Source organism: Engraulis encrasicolus, chromosome 5 (genome assembly GCF_034702125.1).
Source record: "Engraulis encrasicolus isolate BLACKSEA-1 chromosome 5, IST_EnEncr_1.0, whole genome shotgun sequence".
NCBI lineage: Eukaryota > Metazoa > Chordata > Actinopteri > Clupeiformes > Engraulidae > Engraulis > Engraulis encrasicolus.
Genome location: NC_085861.1, coordinates 15,904,646 through 15,930,781, shown reverse-complemented (window position 1 = coordinate 15,930,781; position 26,136 = coordinate 15,904,646). Strand labels below are relative to the sequence as shown.

Sequence of the window (26,136 nt, the reverse complement as noted above, 5' to 3'; positions counted from 1 at the left end):
CCCCCGTTTTCCAACACAGACCCCCTCCTCCTCCTCCTCCTCCTCCTCTTCGTCGTCGCTCTGCGGGCAGTCCAATGTTTAAATATGAAGCCGTTATTTTTTGGACTGTTGCCCTCTGGAGGTTGGCGGACTATTATGCAAATCAAAACGCATCAGTGAGTGAAAGTAAAAACACTAGCTAATAGCCGCCCTCCTCCAGTCTATTTTATTAGGCCTACAGTCATCCAATTCATCATGGGACGAATTGCAATAATGGTAATGGTTACTACTTGTTATTGATCATTAACCCCCCTTGCATCGTATATTACAAATCTAGTAGGCCTACAAATTTATATTTAGTGGAACATCCTTTTTTTCCAAGATCAAAGTTGGAGATTTCCCTCTCATTTTTCCATAGAGACAGTATATGACAATAGGCCTATATGTTTTGTATATGACAGTAGGCCTATATGACAATATATGTTTTGGAGACAATATATGTTTTGTATAGAAAGTTTTCTGAAATATGATGCAAAGGATGCAGCTACCAAAAAATAACTTTTTTGGCAGCTGCAGATAACACCTGTAGATTATTATATAGGTAGGGCCTACCAAACGTTTCTTCATTGACTTATCCACGGTCCTTGGGTTGAAATCCTGTCCACCCCCCATCAAAGATGTGAAAGTGAAAGTGAAGTGAAAGCGCCTTGTAGAGTAGGGTAGAGTAGAGTAGAGTAGAGTAACTTGTTTTTTTTGTTTTTGTTTTTTTTTAGACGTGTGACACAACACTCCACAGCACACAGGTGCACACTGCACACAACAAATTTGCATTTATGCCTCACCCGTGCAAGGGGGCAGCCCCCAGCGGCACCCAAAAGGGAGCAGTGCAGTGGGATGAACCCATGCTCAGGGTACCTCAGTAATGGAGGAGGATGGGGGAGAGCACTGTTTAATTTCTCCACCCACCAACCTGGCAAGTCAGGAGTCTAACCGGCAACCTTTGGGCTACAAATCTGACGCTAACCGCTTACCCAACTGACCAAAGATTTCAGTGTGGTGGCAGATGCGTGGCCATGGCTGGTGGATGGAGAATGGAGAGGGGAGGGAGCAGGCATCCCTGGAGGAGGTGGTGGAGGATGGAGCATCCTAGAAGGAGGTGGTGGAGGAGGTGGTGGAGGAGGCATCCTTGAGGAGGTGACATCCTTGGAGGTGGTGGTGGAGGATGTGGTGGTGGAGGAGGCATCCTTGGAGGAGGTGGTAGAGGAAGAGGCATCCTTGGAGGAGGTGGTGAAGGAGGTGTTGGAGGAGGTGGCATCCTTGGAGGAGGTGGTGGTGGAGGAGAAGGCATCCTTGGAGGAGATAGTGGAGGAGGTGGTGGTGGAGGGGGCATCCTTGGAGGAGGTGGTGGGGGAGGGGACATTCTTGGAGGAGGTGGTGATGGAGGGAGCAGGCATCCCTGAAGAAGGTGGTGGAGGACGTGGTGGTGGAGGAGAAGGCATCCTTGGAGGAGATAGTGGAGGAGGTGGTGGTGGAGGGGGCATCCTTGGAGGAGGTGGTGATGGAGGGAGCAGGCATCCCTGAAGAAGGTGGTGGAGGACGTGGTGGTGGGGGAGGGGGTATCCTTGGAGGAGGTGGAGGAGGATCACTTGTCTTGGCTGAGAGGACACAGGAGTAGCACAGGAGGATGTTGTAATTAAGGAGTGAAGTCAAGTCAGCTTTTATTGTCTTCATATGCACTAGTCATACAAGGAAAATGAAATTACATTTTCTCTCTATACCATGCCAAGATATACACATACACAGGATTGTGTATTTTACCAGGGCTGTAGTCAAGTCCACCTTTGTAGAGTCCAAGACAAGTCCAAGACCAGAATAGTCAAGTCCGAGACGAGTCCGAGTCCAAAGAGGTTCGAGTCCGAGACAAGACCGAGTCCAAAAAGATTAGAGTCCAAGTCACATGTCGGTCAGTGTTAAACAATGAAAAGGATTAATTTCAATAATGTGAACAAATTTGAAGGTAACCTATACGCCATGGATGTGAAGACAAACTTCTTTGTTATTGGATTTCAATCTCCACTTTAGAATTTATGATGGCCAGTGTTCTAAACAAAATAATCACAGACCCGGGCGAGTCCAAAAGCCTAATTTGGCAAGACCAATGTCCGAGTCCAAGACAAGTCCGAGTCCAAACAATACAGAGTCCGAGACAAGTCCAAGTCCACAAAAAAACTGACTTGAGTCCGGACTCGAGTACTACAGCCCTGGGGTGATTTTCTCAAAAACAAAGTTGCTTACTACCTTAGCTACTTTGTTGTTTTCAATGCATTTTCCCATTGGCAACTACCGAAGTTGCAAACAGGCTAATAACTTCTCTTTTGAGAAACTCACCCCTGTATTTTACAGACTAGAATGCAAGACAGGACAGGTAACAGTGATGGACTGGTAACAAGTGATTAATAATAAATACAATAAAAATAAACATACGTGCCTATGTGTGTGTGTGTGTGTGTGTGTGTGTGTGTGTGTGTGTGTGTGTGTGTGTATGTGTGTGTGTGTGTGTGTGTGTGTGTGTGTGTGTGTGTGTGTGTGTGTGTGTGTGCATGTGTGCGTGTGTGTGTGTTTGTGAGGTAGTGCAGGTCCAGTCCAATAGTAGAATGCAAAAAGTCAAGGCTGTGCTGTACTACACACGGTGCAGTCCAGCATAGTCCATTGTAGTCCAGTGGTCAACACCAGCATTTTAGAAGCATAGTTGCAAGTCTCATAGTGCAAGCAGTTCTTGGTAGAAGAGATCTGAGAGTGCGGGTACAGGGCAGTCACATGAAGCAGTTCCATAGGTTGTGTGTGTGTGTGTGTGTGTGTGTGTGTGTGTGTGTGTGTGTGTGTGTATCTATGTGTGTATCTATGTGTGCGTGTGTCTATATGTGTGTGTGTGTGATAGAGAGACAGAGGGGGGGGGGGGAGAGTGTGTGTGTGTTGGGGGGGTGGTGGTGGTTACAGGGTCTTAGCTTCCTGTCTGCCTGGTAGCTGGATCAGTCTGTGTTGGGAGGAAGTTCAGCATCCTGATGGACTGATGGATGAAACTATTCGCCCGTCTTGTGGTTCTGGACCGGAGGCTCCTTTACCTCTTTCTGGAGGGAAGGAGACTGATCAGATGATGTGCTGGGTGGGTCTCATCCCAAATAAGCTTTGGTCCTGGATCGCTGTGAGTGTTAATATGAATAATGGTTGTGGATCACTGTGAGCAGTAGCATAAATAATGGTCCTGGATCAGTGTGAGCGGGGAAATTAACAATGATCCTGGATCACTGTGAGCAGTAAATAAACAAAGGTCCTGGATCACTGTGATTGGCAAATTAAACTTCGGTCCTGGATCGCTGTGAGCGTTAAAATGAAAAATGTTCCTGGATCGCTGCGAGCTGTCAAATCAATAATAGTCCTGGATCATTGTGAGAGTGGTAAAATGAATAATGATCCTGGATCACTGTGAGCAGTAAATAAGCAATGGTCCAGGATCATTGTGAGCAGTAAAATGAACAAGAGTCCTGGATCAATGTGAGCAGTAACATAAACAATGGTCCAGGATCATTGTGAGCAGTAAAATGAACAAGGGTCCTGGATCACTGTGAGCAGTAAATAAACAATGGTCCTGGATCACTGTGATTAGCAAAATAAACTTTGGTCCTGGATCGCTTTGATCTTTGAGCGTAAAAATGAATAATGGTCGTGGATCACTGTGAGTGGTAAAATAAATAATGGTTCTGGATCATTGTGAGGATGGTAAAATGAATAATGATCCTGGATCACTGTGAGCAGTAACATAAACAAGGGTCCTGGATCACTGTGAGTGGTAAAATTGACAATGATCCTGGATCACTGTGAGCAGTAAATAAACAATGGTCCTGGATCACTGTGATTGGCAAAAATAAACTTTGGTCCTGGATCGCTGTGAGCAGTGAAATGAAATAATGTTCCTGGATCGCTGTGAGCGGTCAAATAAATAATAGTCCTGGATCACTGTGAAAGTGGTAAAATGAATAATGATCCTGGATCACTGTGAGCAGTAACATAAACAATGGTCCTGGATCACTGTGAGCGGTAAAATGAACAATGATCCTGGATCACTGTGAGCAGTAACATAAACAATGGTCCTGGATCATTGTGAGCAGTAAAATGAACAATGATCCTGAATCACTGTGAGCAGTAACACCAAGAATGGCAGCAATTTAAGAGCTAAAATTGCATGCCTAAGCTTATATGCTCTGTCCTGGACTGGTAAAATAAAAAATGGTCTTGGATGAATATCATGCTTTCAAACAATTGATTTAAGGTGTATATTTCCCCTAAGCTAACTATGCAAACGACATTATTAGCTAGTTGTTAACTAGGTTAGCCCATTGGAACTACTCAAGTTGCTAACTGGCTATCAAGTAAGCTTTCAAGAAACACACCCTAAGCCTTCAACAATCCACTAAAAATAATACTTACTTCTATTTTGTTAATTTTTATTTAAGATATTTTTGACCCACCACAATCCATAATATTATACTGTAGCTAGTAGATAGTAGGCTTTCTAAACCTGTGGACACCCATGTTATGTGAAGGTAATTACCGGATACATTGGTTTGAAATTCACTCATAAAGATTTTTAATATAAAAAAAATATTTTTTTAATCTTACCTTTGCTAAGTTAGGTGTTTCTGAAGCCGCCATCAAAATGTGTGGAGCTCTGTCTGTCAGTGAGTAGGCCTAGTGAGTCCCCTCTAATGCAGGGTCCTGCAGGTTCAAAATGGCCCCGATGGTAAAAGGAGAGGGAAATTTGAATTTTGCATGTCTCAGGCCAATGACATCATCAATCACAAATGATCCCTGATTGGTCACCTGTAACATTGATCCTGGACCAACACCTTTGATGTTGATCCTGGATCAGTTAATACTTGATGATATCAGATTTGGTGATATCAGATCAACCTTATTAACCAGTGCTCTCCCCCATCCTCCATGACTGAGGTACCCTGAGCATGGTCGTCCTCCCTTTCGGGCGCCATTGGAGGCTGCCCCCTTGCACGTGTGAGGCAATTTGCCATTGGAGGCTGCCCCCTTGCACGCGTTGTGTGCAATTTGTACTTTTGTGCGGTGGCAAGGCCACCTAATAATGCCATCCTGAAACCATGCTTATTCAACGTAGCCTATGGTACTGACCGCAGTGTGTGTGGTGTGCATATACCACTGTGTGATATTTTCACTAGTGGTATTTACCAACATACTGTCACAAGGCTCCATCTAGTGGTCATGATACAATATTGCTAATATTTTTTTTCATGATAACCTTGGCGTTATTTATTAAATCCTGTCAGTCACAATTCTACATCATTTTCTGATGCATATAGACTAGAGGTACTGGCAAGCAGAGCTGGACTCGCCTGACGTCAAGAGTTTATTTGCAAAGCGGTGTATCTCCATTTTGTAGACTGTTGGGAAATTGACATTTTTGCATTGGCCAATTTGTTGCATTGCATTGCAAAATACATTTTATATAGGTTGAAAAAGTATGACCTCTTCCATTCTTCTCCTCTATGGTAGGCCTTCTGAAAATACATAGCCTACTTTTCCACATCATATTTCATTTTCCACATTATATTTTTGTCATATACAATCAGCAACTTTATAATTAGCTATTTCATAGCAAAAAAATATTAGAAGCCAGTTGTTTGCTATTCAGGGTTGCCCTGGAAATAAAAAAAAGATCAACTGAAAAGGTGTAAACCTTAAAACACCTTAAATTGTGCATGGCAAGAGTCAGGTAAGAATTTGCTATACATAATTGTGGCCCTCTAGGATTTTGCCACTAAATATTGAGGAAAAAAATTGTAAACAGATCCTCAAAGTAAAAACAAAAACAAACACCAAAAGAAAAAAAATATATGAATTGTTCCTAAACTTACATATCAGTGTATACAAAAGTCTTTTAGGCCTGGAGAACAGAAGAGCAGGCAAGCAGTGTTGATGATGATGGGTTTATGAATCAGCTCGTGGCTTATTACCATACATTAGTAGTAGAATATCTTTTCGCTGAGATACGGTAACTGTGCCTTCACACTATCAGATGTGAAGTGATTAGATGTAAATGTTTGTTTCTGAGAGGAGAAACGCTACATTGGGCGAACAAGAAGTCATCGCTTACTCTGTCTGAACCTTCACACTGTGCAGTGTGCACAGTAGCTAATGAAACATTGCCCTCTACTGGTAAAATAATGTAATATTATCCTTGCCATGGGCATACAGTGTGAAGTGGCATGTTGTGCAGTGCACCATTCTGTGGCCGTGATGGATTTCAGTTGCATGGCAATGGTGTGTTTTCGGGGTAACACCAAAAACCTAACCTAACCTTATACACTATGTACAATGTAAACTGTACACAGGTGGGGAATCTACGTGTCTCAGGGAGGCTGTTTTGTCCGGTCCCCGATATAATTTTAATGTTTTAATGCAGCTTCACATAAAATATGACACATTTTGTAAAGGAGTCTTAGAAATTAGATTTGCAATAGGCCTATGTTATATTATATAGAGAAGGTGGGGTCTGATGTAAAGGTGACTGCCTTCAAAATAGGCCTAAAGTGTAGAGGGAAATCCTGGTTTGTGTTCATAGTACGGCCCTCAGAGAACTTTTACAGCCCTTGGAGGAGTTTGAAGTGGCGCCTCGAATAGAAAAAAAGGTTCCCCACACCTACTGTACAGTATATGTGCTGGGAGTTGCCAACCTCCCAGGGCTCCTCCACTGACTCCCCCAAAATGACAACAGGGTCTCCTCCATGCAGGACCATCAGACACATTATATTCTATTCTATTTTATTCTATTCTATTCTATTGAATGTACTGCTAAAGGGCAGTCATGGGTAAGTGGCTAGGCCATCAAAGTTGTATCCCAAAGGTTGCCGGTTTGACTCCCAACCTGCCAGGTTGGTGGGGGGAGCAATTAACAAGTGCTCTACCCCATCCTCCTCCATGACTGGGGTACCCTGCGCATGGTACCCTCCTGCCACACTGCTCCCTTGGGGTGCCATTGAGGGCTACCCCCTTGTATGGGTGAGGCATAAATGCAGTGTTCACTTTTGTGCTGTCTCAATGGGAGTCAATGTGTCAATGAGAGTTGGAGTTGGAGTTTCCCAATGGGGCTTTCTAGTCTGTCTGGGCTAAAGTAATATTTTACATTGTAGTCAAGTCAAGTGTACTTAATTGTCAAAAGTCTAAGTAACAGGGTTAGCACAGAAGTTTGAAAGTGTGTTTGACTAGTAAATTAATATATAAAGTATTACATTGTAGACAACCAGTTCTTGAGATAACCTGGGAATGGATCAGTGGGAAGAAAGTATTTGGAAATGTTTTGGCAAGACGGTTAATCGCAAATTTTCATAAAAATCGATCACTTTGCGATCAAAGCAGACACCTGACTAATAATCATATCATAGTCAAAACGTATGTCATGCAACATTGGATATGAACATGGAAGAACATGCAGGCTATGAATGGTATTTTGACTGATGTAAGTACTGAACCAGTGAAACTGACTTATAGTGTAGTCATAAATGGAGGTTCCGTGACCAACCTCTGGCAACAATGTTTTGATGATTGATTTGACCTCTATGGACCCTTTAGAAAAGATTTAGCCCCCATGTCCCTCGCAAAAATCCCGGGCTTTTTAGTTCAAAATGGCGTCCGACGGCATCTCTAAAAAATAACTTTTGATCTGAATGACCTAGAATCATGTATGAAGGCACTTTTTCATATGAGTCAACCATGAGGATTCCAAATCTGACATCATTTTGGTAATAAAACTTCGTTTTGACAGCGAAATTCAAGATGGCCGCCATCTAGAACCGTTATTTTCGACCTTTTTAGGCCGTCACCGCCCAAAATTATCATATTTGGACTGGGAACCTCCCAATTTGTGTGACTCCATTTCTCATGTAAAGATATTGAGAGAATAGCTGATCTACAAGCCCAGAATTTCTCACATTGGGAGGCGTAGTGGGCTTGTAGATGGGCTATTTTAACAATGTGTCTTTTTTAATAGGCTATTATTTGACAATTTGGCCGATATTTTAGCATTGTTTGATGATTACTTTGGATGCAGTGATGGTCTTTCACTTTGAGAGTCCTTACATCATGAACACCCCCCTCCCCCCCCCCCCCAAAACAGTGGGTCTTGACCCACAGGTTGAGAACCACTTATCAAGTAGAAAAACCCTTCACGTTTCACATTTTCCAAGCATTCTTGCACAGAGAGGCCCGTTGAGGAACTCGAGGCAAGAGCTGCTGAAATGGAAGAAGTGCGCTCACAGCAGTGATCAACTTGGTTGAAGACAGTCAGTTTGTGAAGCTCCCCCAGCTGCAAGAACACTGTGTTGTTGAGGAATGTGTGGTCTTATTCAACCCCAATAGCACATACAGGAAGACGCAGAAGAGCAAGCTCATCTCGAAGATCTCCCTCCACCCTGTTTTGATTTAAGAATCCTATCTTGCTCTAATTGGCATAGGCATGATCTGGAGCAGGGTTTTCCAAACTGGGGTGTGTGCACCCCTAGGGGTGCGCGGCCTGCCTTAAAGCGATGGTTCGGAGTAGAATCACCCTAATGCCATTTGAACCGTGACACCCATCCACCTTTACACCCGAAGTGTTTTCTGCCGCAGGCTTACATCAACAGAGTTGCCGTGTTATTCGATGTTTATTCCGGTTAGCTTGATTCAAGCGCATATGGATACTGGGCACCGTCTCCAAACTTTCCCCACAAAAATAACATGTCATGACACCAAACTTCTGCAGTAGCACAAATATGGTCTGTACTCACGAAACGAAGCATTTGGAAGTTTGGAAATAGTCCAGGAGTTTATTATTATCAACACAAGCCGAATAGCTTCTCTGCTGCTAAAGCTGCGCCAACGTTACTTCCGTCATCTAAGACAAGCATGTAAGAGTCCTCAACGAAGCTCATAATATGCACAATGAAAAGTGAATTCAGCATCAGTATTGATAACGAAAATCCTTGTCTAATTGATAGTAGGTAAGATTTGAAATATCTTTTAAGTATTGCCTTGAAAATATAAGCCTTAATCACAATTCAGTGAAAACTTTTTTAACACTCTCGTCTGGAAGTTTGTTGAAGACTTTTACGGGCTTGTCTCATATGACGGAAGTAACGTTGGCACAGCTTTAGCAGCAGAGAAGCTATTCAGCTTGTGTTGATAATACTAAACTCCTGGACTATTTCCAAACTTCCAAATGCTTCGTTTCGTGAGTACAGACCATATTTGTGCTACTGCAGAAGTTTGGTGTAATGACATGTTATTTTTGTGGGGAAAGTTTGGAGACGGTGCCCAGTATCCATATGCGCTTGAGTCAAGCTAACCGGAATAAACATCGAATAACACGGCAACTCTGTTGATGTAAGTCTGCGGCAGAAAACACTTCGGGTGTAAAGGTGGATGGGTGTCACGGTTCAAATGGCATTAGGGTGATTCTACTCCGAACCATCGCTTTAAGGGGGTGCGCGAGCTGAATAGAGCAATGGCAGATATGGTAGTTTTTTATCCAGTATTAATGAACATTAAGTAGTTTTTAATTGTATGGTGAATTGTATGCTGGGATGGTCCATCTGAAGTGTAGTTTAATTCCAAGGCTATTGGAAAAGAGAATTCCCCAAAAACGACTGTGCTTAATATGCAGTGAATGAGCAGTGAATCCCTACTTGTGTGGCCATCAGCACACCAAAATATTCGCTGAGGGGGTGCGCGAACCACATTGAAATGTACAAGGGGGTGCGCAGGGAAAAAAGTTTGGGAACCCCTGATCTGGAGGATGGGAACTCCATCAGCAGAAGATTGGCAGACACAGGACGGCACCCTATACAAGTAGGTTGGGCTATGCCCAAAAGCTGTCATGCATCATCCTTGCCTTCTCATGCTCCCAGTATCATCGGTGCCAATGATCCCTACGATACACTATACTTAACAAAAGAAGACGAACGAGACCTGCGCATACATGGTAATGCACATACATACACATGAAATTGACAAGTTCCCATCTGCCAAGTCTTTCAAAATGTTATTGTGTAGTGTCAAAAACAAGAAAAAGACTGCACCATTGAGAAGTCTGAAGCTCTTCACTGTTAATGATGGTCAATGACAGTCAGGTTGTAGTGGCCCTGTTGTTATTGATGCAGCTGATATACCGATGTCTACGGCAGCTTCCTGGCATGCTAAGCATTAAGAGAGACAAAGAGACGGTCCTCTTCTGTGACCTTTTGACAGAAGAGATGGCAGACAGCCTGTAAAACAGTGTAGCTGCACAATGCCATGATGCCAACTCAAGGTTCTATGAAAAAGGAAAATCATCAGTGTATGAGCTCCCAGGGTCACCCCTATGTTGCCCGGGAGCTATGTTCCCCGAGTCCTATGTCCCCCCGCCACCGGGGAACTTAGAACCCTTTTTTCAAAAAGGGGTTCTATTCCTGCTGCTTCCAAGTAGACTGCTGCCGCATGACTAGCGAGGGTTGTTGTTAGAGTTACGGTTAGGGTTAGGCTGCCACTGTTAACAAACTTGACATGAAATACGCATGGCAACCGTTCGTGCAAGAGATATGCATGTGAAGCATCCTGGGCCATACAATGCGGGGAACATGGGACCCTTTTGAGAAAAAGGGTCGGTAGTTCCTCAGTCCCATACAAAGACCGGGGAATACAGGACCCGGGGAAGCTATACGCTATACTCTCAACCATGTTTGAGTGGCGATGGGTGGTTCTTTAGTGTGGGGTGACACACTAGATACGGCAAGTAGTTGGGACAGAGTTGGCATAAGCTGTCTGCATATGGAGGGAGACAGATAAAAGACTTTCTCTTCATGGTCTTCGACTTGGAAGCACAGGCTTCAGCCATGGTGCTACTTTTCTTGTCTGCATAGATCATCTGTATCGTGAACACAAGCAGCTGTTGTGAACAGAGAGTAACCGAGAGTTGCTGCCTTGCCACAGAGCTCTTTATCACCTTATCATGTACTGATGATTTTCCTTTTTCATAGAACCCTACAGGTAAGTTGGCATCACAGCCTGTAAAATAGTGTAGCTGCACAATGCAGTCTGCCATCTCTTGTCAGCAGGTCATGGAAGAGGACAGTCTCTTTGTTTCTCTTAATGCTTAGCATGCCAGGAAGCTGCCATAGACATCGGTATCAGCTGCATCAATAACAACAGGGCCACTACAACCTGACTGTCATTGACCATCATAAACAGTGAAGAGCTTCAGACTGCTCAATGGTGTAGTCTTTTTCTTGTTTTTGACACTACACAATAACATTTTGAAAGACTTGGCAGATGGGAACTTGTCAATTTCATGTGTATGTATGTGCATTACCATGTATGCGCAGGTCCCGTTCGTCTTCTTTTGTTAAGTATGGTGTATCGTACTAGGGATCACTGGCACCGATGATACTGGGAGCATGAGAAGGCAAGGATGATGGATAACAGCTTTTGGGCATAGCCCAACCTACTTGTAACGGGTGCCGTCCTGTGCCTGCCAATCTTCTGCTGATGGAGTTCCCATCCTCCAGATCATGCCTATGTCAATTAGAGCAGAGTTTCTCAAAGTGGGGCGCAAGCCTTCCTGGGGGGGCGCAGAGGCATCACAGTGTGACATCTGCCACCCCCCCCCAAAAAAAGATTTCCTATATGGCCAATAAGCCAATATGTTTAAACAAGCCCCCCTCACCAACATTATATTATTCATTGTCATTGATTTGAATAGAATAGGAAATGAACACACATCTACACTGCATTCGACTGCAGTCCCTCTTTGTTTTATCTCACCTTTCCTTTAATTCTGCGCAGCAATCGCAAAATCAGTTTGCGCAAGTACTGCTTTTGCTTAGAAACCATTTATTTACTAATTTACCTCAGGTCAGACATAACTATGATAGCGCCAGCCAGAAGTGATTTTTACCCCACAAAAAGGGGGAGGGGCCACGGAGGCATCCAGACCCTCTGAGGGGCAAATGATGGGAAAAGTTTGAGAACGGCTGAATTAGAGCAAGATAGGATTCTTAAAATCAAAACAGGGTGGAGGGAGATCTTCGAGATGAGCTTGCTCTTCTGCGTCTTCCTGTATGTGCCATTGGGGTTGAATAAGACCACACATTCCTCAACAACACAGTGTTCTTGCAGCTGGGGGAGCTTCACAAACTGACTGTCTTCAACCAAGTTGATCACTGCTGTGAGCGCACTTCTTCAATTTCAGCAGCTCTTGCCTCGAGTTCCTCAACGGGCTTCTCTGTGCAAGAATGCTTGGAAAATGTGAAACGTGAAGGTCTTTTTTTAACTAGATAAGTGGTTCTCAACCTGTGGGTCAAGACCCCCTGATTTGGGGGGTGGGGTCATAATGTAAGGACTCTCAAAGTAAAAGACCATCACTGCATCCAAAGTAATCATCAAACAATGCTAAAATACCTGCCAAATTGTCAAATAATAGCCTACAAAAAAGACACATTGTTAAAATAGCCCATCTACAAGCCCACTACGCCTCCCAATGTGAGAAATTCTGGGCTTGTAGATCAGATATTCGCTCAATATCTTTACATGAGAAATGGAGTCACACAAATTGGGAGGTTCCCAGTCCAAATATGATCATTTTGGGCGGTGACGGCCTAAAAAGGTCGAAAATAACGGTTCTAGATGGCGGCCATCTTGAATTTCGCTGTCAAAACAAAGTTTTATAACCAAAATGATGTCAGATTTGGAATCCTCATGGTTGGCTTGTATGAAAAAGTGCCTTCATACATGATTCTAGGTCATCCAGATCAAAAGTTATTTTTTAGAGATGCCGCTGGACGCCATTTTGAATTTGGCTCTCTTGCAAAAAAGCCCGGGATTTTTGCGAGGGACATGGGGGCTAAATCTTTTCTAAAGGGTCCATAGAGGTCAAATCAATCATCAAAACATTGTTGCCAGAGGTTGGTCACGGAACCTCCATTTATGACTACACTATTAGGACCTCTTGAATATTGATCAAGACAACTACAGTCTCTATAAATAATGAGCTCCATAACCATATGGTTGTGTCTGTCAGCTGGTTGATGAAGGACTGACTGACCGAAACGTCAGCTTTCACATTAAAACCTTGACCGTAATTGTAGCAGTCTTGCGCTTCTTCTATAATTTTCAAGTGATTTCCATTGAGATAGCTGCACCTGCAAACAAAGATTCAAGGTGTGCAGGCCACCTTCTCCATTCTACTTGTCAGCTTGTTGTAAAACAGAAGCTCAGAGTGCTCTTCCATGCATGCCATCTACCGGTATGTACATGAATCAGTGGCGGAGGTGTACGGGTGTGTGGGGTTCTTGCCCCTGGGCCCAAGGCCCTCCCATATTGGTAATGTGGGCCCTATCTTAACCTTGGCAGGGCGGAAAGGGGACCTGATCAATGTTTTGCCCTGGGGCCCTGGGTGCAATTGTTCCGCCACTGATGTGAATGCCATGTAAAGTAGTTACAGTATATAAAGCAGCACCTCTAAATCAGAGAGTGGCCTACATGAAAGCTTTAAAGTCTTTAAAAATAAGGTGTATGTAATGCGGCGTATTTTTATGAGAATCGTGGTGCAAATGAAGACAACATACCGTAATTGCAGCTTTTCTTACACAATGGGTGGGGAGCCTATGGCCCGGGGAGCATTTACAGCCCATGAGCCTGTCTCATCTGTCCCAGATATATTTTTTATGTTGTGCAGTTCCACATGAATTATGACATGTTTTGTAAAGCAATCTTCGAAATTACATTTCTGATACAACTAAGATGTATTTGCAGAGGATCTAGTGAAGGTGGAGTCTGTTGTAAAGGTGGCTGCCTTCAATATACAGTACCTGTAGGCCTAAAGTGCAGGGAGATATCCTGGTCTGTGTTCATAGTATGGCTCTTGGAGGAATTTATAAAATTTGAAGAGGCCCCTCAAATAAAAAATGTTCCCCACCCACAAAGAATCTAACCATTTTTATTGGTATTTCTGAGTAAATTAAAAGCCCTCCTGAAGGTGTCCTCTCCTCTCCCCCATCCTTTAAGAGGATGCCTTTTAACCCCTAGAGGGCAGCAAAACAACACAATGGATCGGACCAAAACGTGGCTAAAAAGTTCGACGTGGCAATTTTGGAAATCTGACTAGACATTTCCACGCACATCCTATGTGGCTCGTTGGTCTAGGGGTATGATTCTCGCTTAGGGTGCGAGAGGTCCCGGGTTCAAATCCCGGACGAGCCCTTCATTTTGGTTCTAGGACATTGTGCGTCCTGGACATGTCACTATGGAACCTTAGTGGACCCTTTAGCCAGTGATGCATCATGTCAGTCAAATGGTCAGAAATGCCTCACATAGTCTGACTCGGCCTATAACACTGATTAGTTGCCTGTCTTTTAAAAAAAAATCAAAATAGAAAAGCTTAATATGTTAGTGGTACAGTGACACAGGGTTGTTTTCTTACCTCAATATATTGTCAAATGGCAGATAGCCAGTAAGTTAAAGGTCATGCGCGTTGGCAAAATCACGGTTTTACCAGTTGAGCCAAAAAAACAAAAATAAGAAAGCACAACGACCTGTAATTTGCTTGAGTAACGACTGGGTGTGAGTTGGTTAATGCCAGTGACGCATGGCATTGATGCGCATTGGCCAGCAATTACAAACGTAAAATATATATTCAACAAAAAAGGGGTCCCACGCGCTTCTGCTTTTACATCTGGTGCATCAACGGGAGGGAGGCAGGTAATCTTGAACGAAGAGAGGACACCGGAGCAGCTCAGACGGGATGCATCCCATCTGAGCTGCTCCGGTGTCTTCTCTTCGTAAAATATATTGTTACGAGGGGAAACTGTTCATGTGTTTGTGTTATTTGCCTGTGCCTTGCCCCCGGTCTCTCGTATGATGCATGTATGGGACATTACACCTAATAACTGATGGAGCGCTGGACAGATGGTGGACAGCATCTTTACGCGTGCAAAAAGTTGTAGTATTCTGTCAAAGTAAACAAAACAAATTCAGTATTTGATTTCACCAGGTTAAAAGCCCGTTTTAAAACTCCTCAACGACCGTTTTAAATGACGTGATGCGCTGACTGTACTCATTTTCAAAATAATTAATGTTGGCCAAAATGAATGCATTTACATGCCGTTGGACGGCACCCGAACAAACATTACGAGAGCGCAAGTACCAGGACGCTAGAACGAAATAACTGAAAAAAAAATCTCCAATGTTAATAATGATAAATGAACGCCACTAACTCACTGCGTTTTTTGTGTAACTTAACATAATGGGTGCGGGGGAAATAACTTTTAAAAGCACACCAGACCTTTTATTCGGCTACTAGTCATACAGTACATAAATTCATGGAATGAAACACAATTTAAGAACAAGGACACTCTGTCTCAGAACACTGTACAAATTGATGTCCTACAAATTAAAACCCTGTCCGTGAAAACAGGCTATGAACAACATCAGACATTATGAAGTGATGGTGCTCTAAAATAAGAGGAGAGGATACATGGAATACACACAGTCATGTTAGCAGGAAACTTCCTCCTCAAAAACTTTGGATTCGCTGGATTTTCATAACAGCTGCACATACAAAAGAACTTGTACAAATACACCATGGTAGTAGAACAATTATGAAATGACAAAAGGAGTTGGTGTGAGACCAAAATTCTCACAGATAACTGTCAGAAAGCCTAAAGTAATTTCAAGTGCTTGTATAGAACGCGTAATAGCCCATGCCTTTGGAGGACGGAGTAGTTTCTCTGGCCAGGTTTTCTGGCGGGCCCATCTCCTCTGCCTTCACCGGCGGAGAGCCCTCCACACTGGACCCGTCTGGGGAGAGGCGTCTCCGCTTGCAGCCCCCAGAGTACACCCCAACCCCGGCCTCGCCACCCCCGTCTAGAGCCTTCAGGGATGAGGAGGTCTCTAGCCACGCTGGCGTCTGCACCCCTGCTGTGCCCTCCTCTCCTCCTCCTCCGCCTCGGGCCTTGTCCTTGTCACACATTTGGTCGTCGGTGAAGCCCGTAGGGGTGGGGCTGGGCCTGGGCGACCATGGCAGGGCAGTTGCCACCTTTCTTTGGTACGCTGACGCTGCCGCCGCCGTCGCTGCGTCGGCCATGCTGCGCGAGCCCCAGCCGGCTGCCACTGAGGCGAAGGCCGAGTCCGAGTAGTACCCGAAGGAGTGGGAGGCGGGCAGGGGCAGAGGCTTGATGCCATAGGGCAGCAGGCTGCTCGAGTAGTCCCCCTCGTACGAGCCCAGCTCCAGCTTTGGGGTACCACCACCACCACCACCACCACCGCTGACGACGACCCCACCACCACCACCAGCAGCAGAACCACCACCTCCAGCCTGTTGCACGGGAGACACGAACCAGCGCTGTGCCGAGGCGGAGGCCATGTCTTCGGGCTGCCGTGGCGGGGAGAGCAGGCTGCCGGTCTGGGGCACCGCCCGCTCGCCCGCGTGGCCGTGGTGGCCGTGGTGATGGTGGTGGTAGAAGCGGCTCTGGCTGGCCACCAGCTGGTCCTGCAGGAAGGGCTGCATGGCGTAGCGGGCGCCGCCGGGCACGATCTGGTGGGAGCGCGGAGAGTCGGTCGGGGACGGGGTCAGACGGTCCCCCTCAGGCACCGCTGTGTACATCCTGACAGGAGTGCAGGAAAACAAAACAATACAATACAGTAAATTATACAATGCCATTTTTAAAAGCCAGTGTTTGTTATCAGCTTCTAAATTGTGGCCTGCATGTTTAGTTCGGTTCTTTTACATTTCACCTGATTGATATGAAATGTGCCCCTGAGTATACATGCATGGTGAGAAAAAAATGCAGTGTTAAGAGAGTAGATCTAACATCTCAAAGAGTGTATCTGATCCCAGAGTACTCTCCAAAGTTTTTTTACGGTGTGACAGGAGTTTAGCTAAAAAAAAGTTTGCAGTTTCAGTTCCAGCTTCTCAATGGTGGGGTGGTACATTAAAGTGGGATTTAACTTGTTTACATTTCACATTATTTATATTAAAGATGCCACTGCCCCCCCCCATCCTGTATGCGTGTGCGTGTGTGTGTGTGTTATTTAAATTAAATATCCATTTGTTGGACATAGATATCGAAACTTTCTGACAAAAATATATAAGATATATTCATGGACATTCAGCAGAAACCATTTTGTAAATTTTCACAATCATCTTGAAAAGATTTGATCTCATCGTGGGCACAGTGGTAAATAAACACAAAAAAACAAGGAGCACTCACGAGTCATAATTATCTCTGAATCCTTTTGCAAATGGATTGTGGTCAATCTTCAACTGTGTGATCTAAAGACAGGGAATTAAAGAGAATTAAATTAACTGAAGGGAAAAAATACAACTTATCCAAAACGTGTAAAGGGGTGGAATAAAACACACACACACACACAAACACACTCACATCAGTATTCTGATAGGCGGTCACAGCAATAAACTGGTTCTCAGGAAATGTGAAGGTTTGAGTCTTTGATTCGCGATTCAAATCTTCCACTCCATCCTCCCCAACTTCTACAATATGAAGTCTTGGCTGGTACTTGTGTAGAGACTGGAGGACGACCATCTGCACAATGTAGAATATAGTTGGAAAGAAAGACATACACCTACAGTCAGATTAGAGCTGGAGATGCCCATGGCCTACATCATTTATTTAGATAAATACAGTAACTAATAAGTCCTTGAATTTGTCTTTTATTGGGACTTGAGGATAATCATTGGCAATAATTTATTATATTTTTTGGCCACGTTGGTATTCCATATTTTAATTTAATAATAAAATAAAGCACGTTTTGGCTACCTGAGAATTGGTGCTGCTTGCCCCCTTGTTGTTTGTCAGTTTCAGCTTCCCAAAGGAGATCTCTTGCCTCATCCAATGAGCGCCCGTGTTGGGAGATTCCGGATGCACATACACCTTATTCCCTATTTATCCAGACATAATTTAGAATTTGACCGTGGAAATATTTTACATCTGTCAAATAAACCTATAAACAATATCCAAGGGGAAACGGACATCAGCATTTAAATAGGCCTAGGCCCTAGTCAATGATAAATTAGGCGCATAAAATCTACAAAAATTATAAATGTAACTTTACCTTGCATGTTGTTATCAGCTTTTCCGCATGTCACCCATTTGCCCCCCTGAAATCTCCAGTGATTCGGGTCGGCCAAAACGATTTCCACGAAGACGTTGTAATGTGCGTTGAGCCTTAAACCAGTGATATTAAAACTTAAAAAAGGAAACATCCGCCTGTAAAATATGAAATCATAAAATACCAAAAAGAAAACCGTGAGTAGAAATTCAGGGCAAACTATAAACCACATTCCATCCACGATGCCTGCGCAACAGCGTGTTGTTTGTTCATGCCTAGCTTTGTATAGGCTACCAGGCCCATAAGTGCGCAGTAATGAATTGTCATCTACCCATTGTCATTTTCACAACTCATGTCCACACAGTGACATTAAACATATCTCGGAGGAAAAGCTGTCGGGAGTACACTCAAACAGTTCAATTTCATCTCACCTGCCCTGTTTCGTGATTATCATTTCAGTCTGGTGTCGGTGAAACTTCAGCCAGAGAGCGCGATTGCAGAGATACACCTGCGCCCTCAGACCGGTGCCTGTTCCAGCGTGTGACATGGACCCAACACCGGGTGCGCTCCCTTGGTAGGATGGGTAGAGGCAACCGGGACTTTGACCGAACTGGTAGCCCGAACCGCACTGTCCACGGCCGGAGTAGACCGGAGAAGAAAACCCCGGAGATGGAAGGACGGAACTGTAATGTAACGACGCCGAATACCTGGTGCCATCAGAGCCCGTGTAGGGAAACAGAGAGCAGGGATTCATGTCTTGCGCTGAAGACGGTGAGATAAAATAACGATCCGGACTAATTCCGTCAATTATGATATGCCTGCTGCCGTCGGATGGGTCTTCCTCTGTAGTCAGAGAACTTTTTCTGTTGTCGACCGAGTCCTTCGACAATATTATGGCATCGCTCTGTCCCTCTCCGAGCATTTCGCGGTTTTCAGCGTGGGATAAAAACTTTTTCGCTTCGTGTTTACGTCGAGAAGGTGAAAGATGAAAATGTATTTCGCTTGAGGATTGAGTCCTGTTGTTATTGTCTGAAGAATCGTACAATACTTTCTGTGCGTTAATGGACGTCTCGTCAAGTTGACCTTCTCCTAGCTGCATCATTCAGGCAATAACACCGAGCGACCGACACCTGGGAAGAGAGAGGAGAAAGACAAGTGTGCTTTCACATGTGCCATCCATCCATGCCGCAGACCTCGGCGGCCACACCTCCAACACAACTCCCTCACCACAGATACACGTGCATCTAATAACGCGGAGATCCAGGTAACCTCCTCAAAGTGGATTGGTCCAAATTCCAATTTGCCGAAACAACAGGCGGGGTTGTCAAATAGTTGTGCACAGCTCCATCGCCGGTGTGTCGACCAAGAACAACTAAACCGCCGCCTTATTGACCATCCATCTATATTTCAAGAATCATTTTGAAACCGAGTGTTAAAATAGGTTCCCTGTTAATTTTACGCGCCACGTCAGTTTTAGGGAGCAAAACCTCACTAGAGTTCTACTTTACTTTTGGTTCAAATATTTAAATTATGGGACGTGATTAGGCTTATTTGCTTTTGCACAAAACAATTTGAATCAGTACTGGTCTGAATTCGATTACACTGTGTGATAGGCTAAAAATCTGCGTTTATTTGTTACAATACAGGCTAAATAAATTTACGACCCTCCTTCATGAGCACCTGAGCTGTTCTAATTTTTGATGGATTTCATGATCGACAGACAGAATCCCTCTTCCCATGAATCCGTTTCTCCCGCTTTTTTCTGATTCAAGCTGTTGGACGCATGGATGACAGGCGCCACTATTTTCCCCGGAAAATATGCCCCGGTAAAATTATAACAATAATAATAATAATAATAATAATAACAATAATAATAATAATAATAATAATAATAATAATAATAATGATAATTTTGCATACATTATCCTAGTTTTGTAGCCTATATTCATGCCAAATATAATTTCATTGGGCACGTTAGAATCACTGTGCAAGGTCATCATTACGCACGTGATTATTATTGTCATTATGTTGGTGATGCTGGATCTTATAGGCCTAGTCCTATTAATATGATCGTGTAGAGGCATTTAAAAAATACATATTTAACCCAGCTTTGACACATTCTTATTTTACTGTGGAAGGCTTGTTTAAATATTTTATTGCAAGTTGCGCAATTTACAATGACATTGAGTCAAGCCACTTTGGCTACTGTAATGTGAAAAAGATATTGGTTGTTGATGTCTTTAAAATGAATACAAAAAACATAGATCAATTGAACTTAAATCTATTGTAGAAACGTGCAATTAATATTCAGTACAACTATCGCAGTAGCCCTATCCAAATGACAAACATGACAATACCTAACCTCTCTCTCGTTTGGCATTACCGGGCTATTTAATATGCTATATGTAAGCCAAATATTCAGAAAATAATTTACTTACCCTGTCTATCAGAGTTTCTTTGTCGGTACAGCCCAGTGTGTGCCTTTCACGATGCTTGCCTCTGCTGTAAGCTGAGGGCGTGTGAACTACGGCAATCCCCCGTCTCATTTCTATCATGAGGGACCTGTGAAGTGCGCGATAGAGCGCTCCCTCCCTCGTGTCCTTCACTGGTCGGGGCTCGTCTTATCTGCGTACGTATGCGCTTGGAGAGTCCCCCCGTCCCCCCCCCAAAAAATAATAATAATAATAATAAATTCAAGTTTATTGTTCTGTTTTGAATAAGGCGATAAGATAGCAATACAAAGCACACATCATTTATTTTTGGGGGTTAAAGGGCGCTTTCTTGCTGGTTCATTTGGTACTGTATCCTAAGTTGTGAACAATACAATCAGCAAGCCCACTATGTTATCAGTTAGCCTGTAACGATGCATCATATTTACAAAACGTAAAAGCAAGGTACACTGCTACACTGAACTTGATAGGAGGTTGTCATGTAACTGGACCAGAAGTGCACCTAACCGGTGCAGGATTTGAGGGCTTATATTGTCATTATTGAGTCAGTACAACCAAACTACATTAATGAAGGCCTACATAAATTCACTCCCACAGTCTCACTTGAAGGAATGTTTATTGACATTTGGTCGCCTGTGAGCTGCGGTCTTCATTGCAAAGCATGCACACACAGGGCCTTAATATATTCTGCCCTACAAAGAAAGTGCAGAAACTACAACCACATTGAAACTGAGAAAAAGGCTTTCAAAGTATCGTTATTCGATACGTTGTATTTATTGCAAATGTGACATAGCAATATCTCCTACAACAGGACACGTTTGGACCATTAGGCTTTGTAACAACAAGATAAAAGAGGTGTTATGATGACCATCTTCAGTCCACACTCAGTTTGGAGTAAATGTGTTACTGCACATTGCCTTTGTGGGGGCAGTATTTGGGGGGATGCACAGGCACAAGTGACCCTGTCTGGCTGGGGGCCAGTGGCCCACCCCACGGGGGTAAGGGAAGTCTTACCATATTGTTGTCAAAGTCGATAACCAGCGGAGCAAATAAAAGGGAAGCAGTCCAATGTTTAATGGGGGCCGCATGGGCATGGGCATGGGCCGGCTGGGCTGTAGAGGTCTGCTGCTTATGCCTCATGAGCCTCTGACAGGCTATAGCACACACGAGCCACAGCCAAAGGGAACAGGCCAGGAGGTCTGTAGTCGGTGTAGTCTACTTTTTTTGTGGTGGTGGGTATACTGTATATTTGACATTTTTTGAGGTGGGTATACTGTTTGTGCTATTCTAAATATTGAATCAATCCGTTTTAAGTGGGTATACTGAAATCTCTGACATTTTGAGGTGGGTATACAGCGTATACCTGCATTCTACATAGACTACAGCACTGTCTGTAGCCGTTGTGCTCCTCTTCTCATTGCTGTGGTGGTGGTGGCATTGCATGGATGCTGTTGTCAGTATGCTTGTTGAGCTTAATATTATTTTGATACTGAAGAATCAGGAAGTGTTCAGCTTGCAATGCTGTTTGTCTCTGTGTACCAAGACACTACCCTCACCCACACACACACTACCCACACACACACACACACTACCCCCCCCCCCACACACACACACACACTACCCACACACACACACCCACACACACTTACTGTATAGCAGAAATCGGCATGCTTCTGTATTTACTGGTCTTTCTGTTAAAAACACACACACACACACACACACACACACACACACACACACACACACACACACACACACACACACACACACACACACACACACACACTACCCTCACACACTTCTAGCAGAAATCAGCATGCTTCTACTGTATTTAAATATCTTTCTGTTCAACACACACACACACACACACACACACACACACACACACACACACACACACACACACACACACACACACACACACACACACACACACACACACACAAGCAAAAACACACAAGAAATACCCACCCTCACAACAGCACACAGAGACACACATGCTTGCTGTACAAGTACACAGTAAATTCTGCAGTGTTCATTTAACACTTAGAGAGTTGATTTGACATCATTTGGACTTAAATGAACTCTCTAAGTGTTAAATTAACACAGCAACATTTACTGTGTAGGCCTATACAGTAGACTCACATACAGTCATCAGCTTGCTGCCCATGCGCGTCCTGCTGCGCTGTGATTAAATCAGTGAGTCAGGAGTGCAAATGTGTTATTTTAACACGTTGGTGCTTTCTATCTCTGTGACAGGAGGCCGGGCTGGCAGGCTCTGATGAAGCAATATGGCAACTAGCTCACACTGGCTACTGTTGTTAAACGGGAGGCTATCCGCCCGCCACCCTCACGTGCTACTACTGTACTGTACACTGAGCCGGGGATGCAACACTGTTTTCAGCTCAGCTCCATTTATATCTATAAAATGTGTTATTTTAACACATTTAAATGCTATATCTGCTACACATTTAAAATGCAATTCTTCACACGATTGGTTTCATTCTGAAGGCGTGTGGTGTAGGAACACTTACGTAGTTTGCACACATCACCTATCCTAGCTGAGAATTGTTAAAAACCCATTTTTTTTAACTTTACATGTTGTAGGTGCATTGTAATGAATGGTTTGCCTTCTTGTATCTTAGAAATACAAACTGGACTCCAGTCTTGAGTTGGAATGGAATTTCTGGTCAGTTGTGTTCTATTGTTAGTTCTGCCATATCTTTGATCAGCTGGTGTTGCGTACGAACTGTGAAGTGTGTGTATGTGTGTGTGTGTGTGTGTGGGGGGGGGGGGTGCACAAGGTGTGACATACGGTGGGCTACGCACACACACATACGTGTTGCACAATCACACAATGGCTCTCTCGTAGGTGTGTCTCTCCATCTGCGTTTGTCGGCCTCTCAGCATCTAAACCCATTGCAGCCTAAGGCACCTGCAAAAAACGCCTGCTAAATGCTGAAGCCCTTTTTGGGAAAAGGTGCTCTCAGCTTATGAAAACCTACATATCTTGACCTCAAACGCACATAAAAATATGAAATGAGTTGTGTAAGCTAAGACCCTCCTCTTGCATTAGAATGTGTTCATTCATTACTAACATACCCACGTTTTAATTTTTTTTTTTTTTAAATCAAATGTCATGAGCCTGGATGCAGAGCCATGCAGCTCCAGGTGCCTAGGTCAGTGTGTGTACTATACATAGGCCTACATGCCGGAAAAGGGGATGCAGTGGTGCATTTGCCCATCACTTTTGGACTCCCTAAATGAGGCTCTCTCAACGTTTACTGAAGACAAATGAGCACAGAGGGCAGCAGCAGTAACATTGTTAAGAAATAGAGAATGGAGAAAAAATTGCACCACCACTTTAAAACTTGTTCCGGCGCCCTTGGTACTTGGTATATCAGGCATGAATGGGTTAAGCAAGGGGATGCTGTTCCTTGCTTGGTAGAGCAGAGTGGAGGAGTAGAGTGGCTGAAGGCCGGGGTGACAAAGTTTGGTGTGATATGAAACAGAATACCGTAGCCTACACTTGCCAGAATCTCCGGCTGGTTTCAAAGCAGTGGGACTGCAGGAGCCTCTCTGTGGTCTGCTCTGCGGCTTGCTCTGCATGCGCTTGCTCTTGCAGCCTGAGATGCAACTACGTACGTAAAAGGTGTGAAATACTAGTATACCTCTCGCATCATACAGATTGTACTTTCACATTTTCCTAAAAGCTGGTTGATATTCCCCCCTGTAACTCACCCACTTTTTGCTTTTACATCGAGCGTCATTTGCAGATCATTATATATCATATATTTCAAAGGGCTTTTTTTGCCTTTATCTTGACAGGACTCTGGAGAAGAGAGAGGAAATGAGAAGGGAGAGAGAGAGATGGGGAAGGATGGGCAAATGACCCAGGCTGACCCGGGTCACCGGTGTAGTAACCCAGTGCCCTACCGTTAGGCCACGGAAGGGCCCACATCACTTATTTGTAACCGTTTAATATCATATGATAGTGTTATGTTGAAGTAAATTCCTAAGTGTGTATAAAATCTTGAACTGCACATGTTGTTTCAGAGACTTGTTTAGATAGTTCAATCAAATTGCCTCAGACCTCTTTCAACACTTCTCTCTTGTTTTCAAAATATAACTTTCCTTAGATGGCGAACATTTCACATATAAGTATGCTCTATTTTTGGGAAAATGCAGTGTGGGGATGGTGCCTTTTCTATTTCTGTGTGTCTTACGTAGGCGATACTTAAGTGTCAGTCGGAAATCTAGGTCAGGATGGTGCACACACCGCATGGTGTGATGGTGTCATAGACCTTGTGAAGAGCAAAAAAGCCACATTTTGTTTCCCTTTTTTTTGGCGGAATCCTCCCCGTTGACAAAAATCATCACTGTACATTTAAAAAGTAGTGCTATAGAGAATCAATTTAAGTATTTTCGCCACAATTGAAGGTTTGTAAGTGGTAATAATCATTCCATTGTACTAAGTTTAACATGGTTCTAATGTGTGATGGCCCTTTTCTCCGTGAAATGCACATGAAAAAAAATATTTTTTTCGCTATTAATGTCAACCTAATGCATGGAATTAGTGACAGCTGTGAGTATCATTCCATGATTGTTGAAGGGGTATCCCAATTCGTAGCGGTTGCGTTTCAAGCCCTACACCTTACAGCTTCGTTGGAAAGCACGAGGGGCATGGGGAAGGCGTAGGGGTAGGGGTAGAGATTAGTAATGAGAAAGGATATATGGTCCCAGACCCAGAGTGTAGTGTGAAATTACCACATAGTTTTTTTCCTCTGTACACATAAAGCCACGGGGAATGATGATAGATGGAGAAAATATCCAAAGCCAAATATGGGTAAAGAGAAGAGGTAAACAGGGGCAAATTGATAATAAACCAAATAGATTTTTTTAAACTCCATCACAGATGGCATGTATGATGTATGTATGCTACTTGACACCTTTATTTCCCCTTGGTATTAGTAAATAGTACTCTACTACTCTATAAATACGCATTGTAAACTTCAACAATGTAGGCCTATCTGATTTTTTTGTTTGTTTGTTTCCTCATTGAATTGGCTGAGCTGTCAATTTGTTTTATCCTCAACCAGGGATAGACATTAAGGCTTTCCTGTCTCACACGTTCACAACCGAACTGTCTGTCTATCCTCCGCCAACAGTTAGGTACAGTGGGGGGTAGCTGCTCTCTGTCTGTCACACACACACACACACACACACACACACACACACACACACACACACACACACACACACACACACACACACACACACACACACACACACACACACACACACACACACACACACACACACACACACACGGGCATACTCAGCTTAACATGATGCTCCCTTTTGCTAGTTCACACCTCTGCCTGCCAAGTGTGGGCACTGTAGGATTATATAGTAGATCAACCTGAGCAGCATACTGTAGGCCAGTGGTTCCCAACCTATGGGTCGGGACCCAACCTATGGGTCGCCAAAAATCCACAGGGGGTCGCGAAGCCTTCTTGATTTTAAGAGGTTTTATTTTAAATAC

General features: G+C 43.8%; 1 protein-coding gene and 1 non-coding gene across 2 annotated transcripts; one reads left to right on the top strand and one right to left on the bottom strand.

The window, feature by feature from the left end:
* The first annotated feature begins 14,202 nt into the window (after positions 1-14,202).
* Positions 14,203-14,274, top strand: trnap-agg (transfer RNA proline (anticodon AGG)). Its single transcript has one exon. It is a non-coding gene; the product is annotated as a tRNA-Pro (tRNA).
* Positions 14,275-15,121: 847 nt separating this feature from the next.
* eomesb (eomesodermin homolog b) lies at positions 15,122-19,339 on the bottom strand. Its single transcript, XM_063198006.1, has 6 exons — positions 18,573-19,339; positions 18,145-18,299; positions 17,850-17,971; positions 17,457-17,615; positions 17,283-17,344; positions 15,122-16,676 (listed from the first exon to the last, which is right to left on the bottom strand). The coding sequence occupies exons 1-6, from the start codon at positions 19,241-19,243 to the stop codon at positions 15,743-15,745; spliced, it is 2,103 nt and encodes a 700-aa protein (XP_063054076.1). The 5' UTR covers positions 19,244-19,339; the 3' UTR covers positions 15,122-15,742.
* Positions 19,340-26,136: the final 6,797 nt, after the last annotated feature.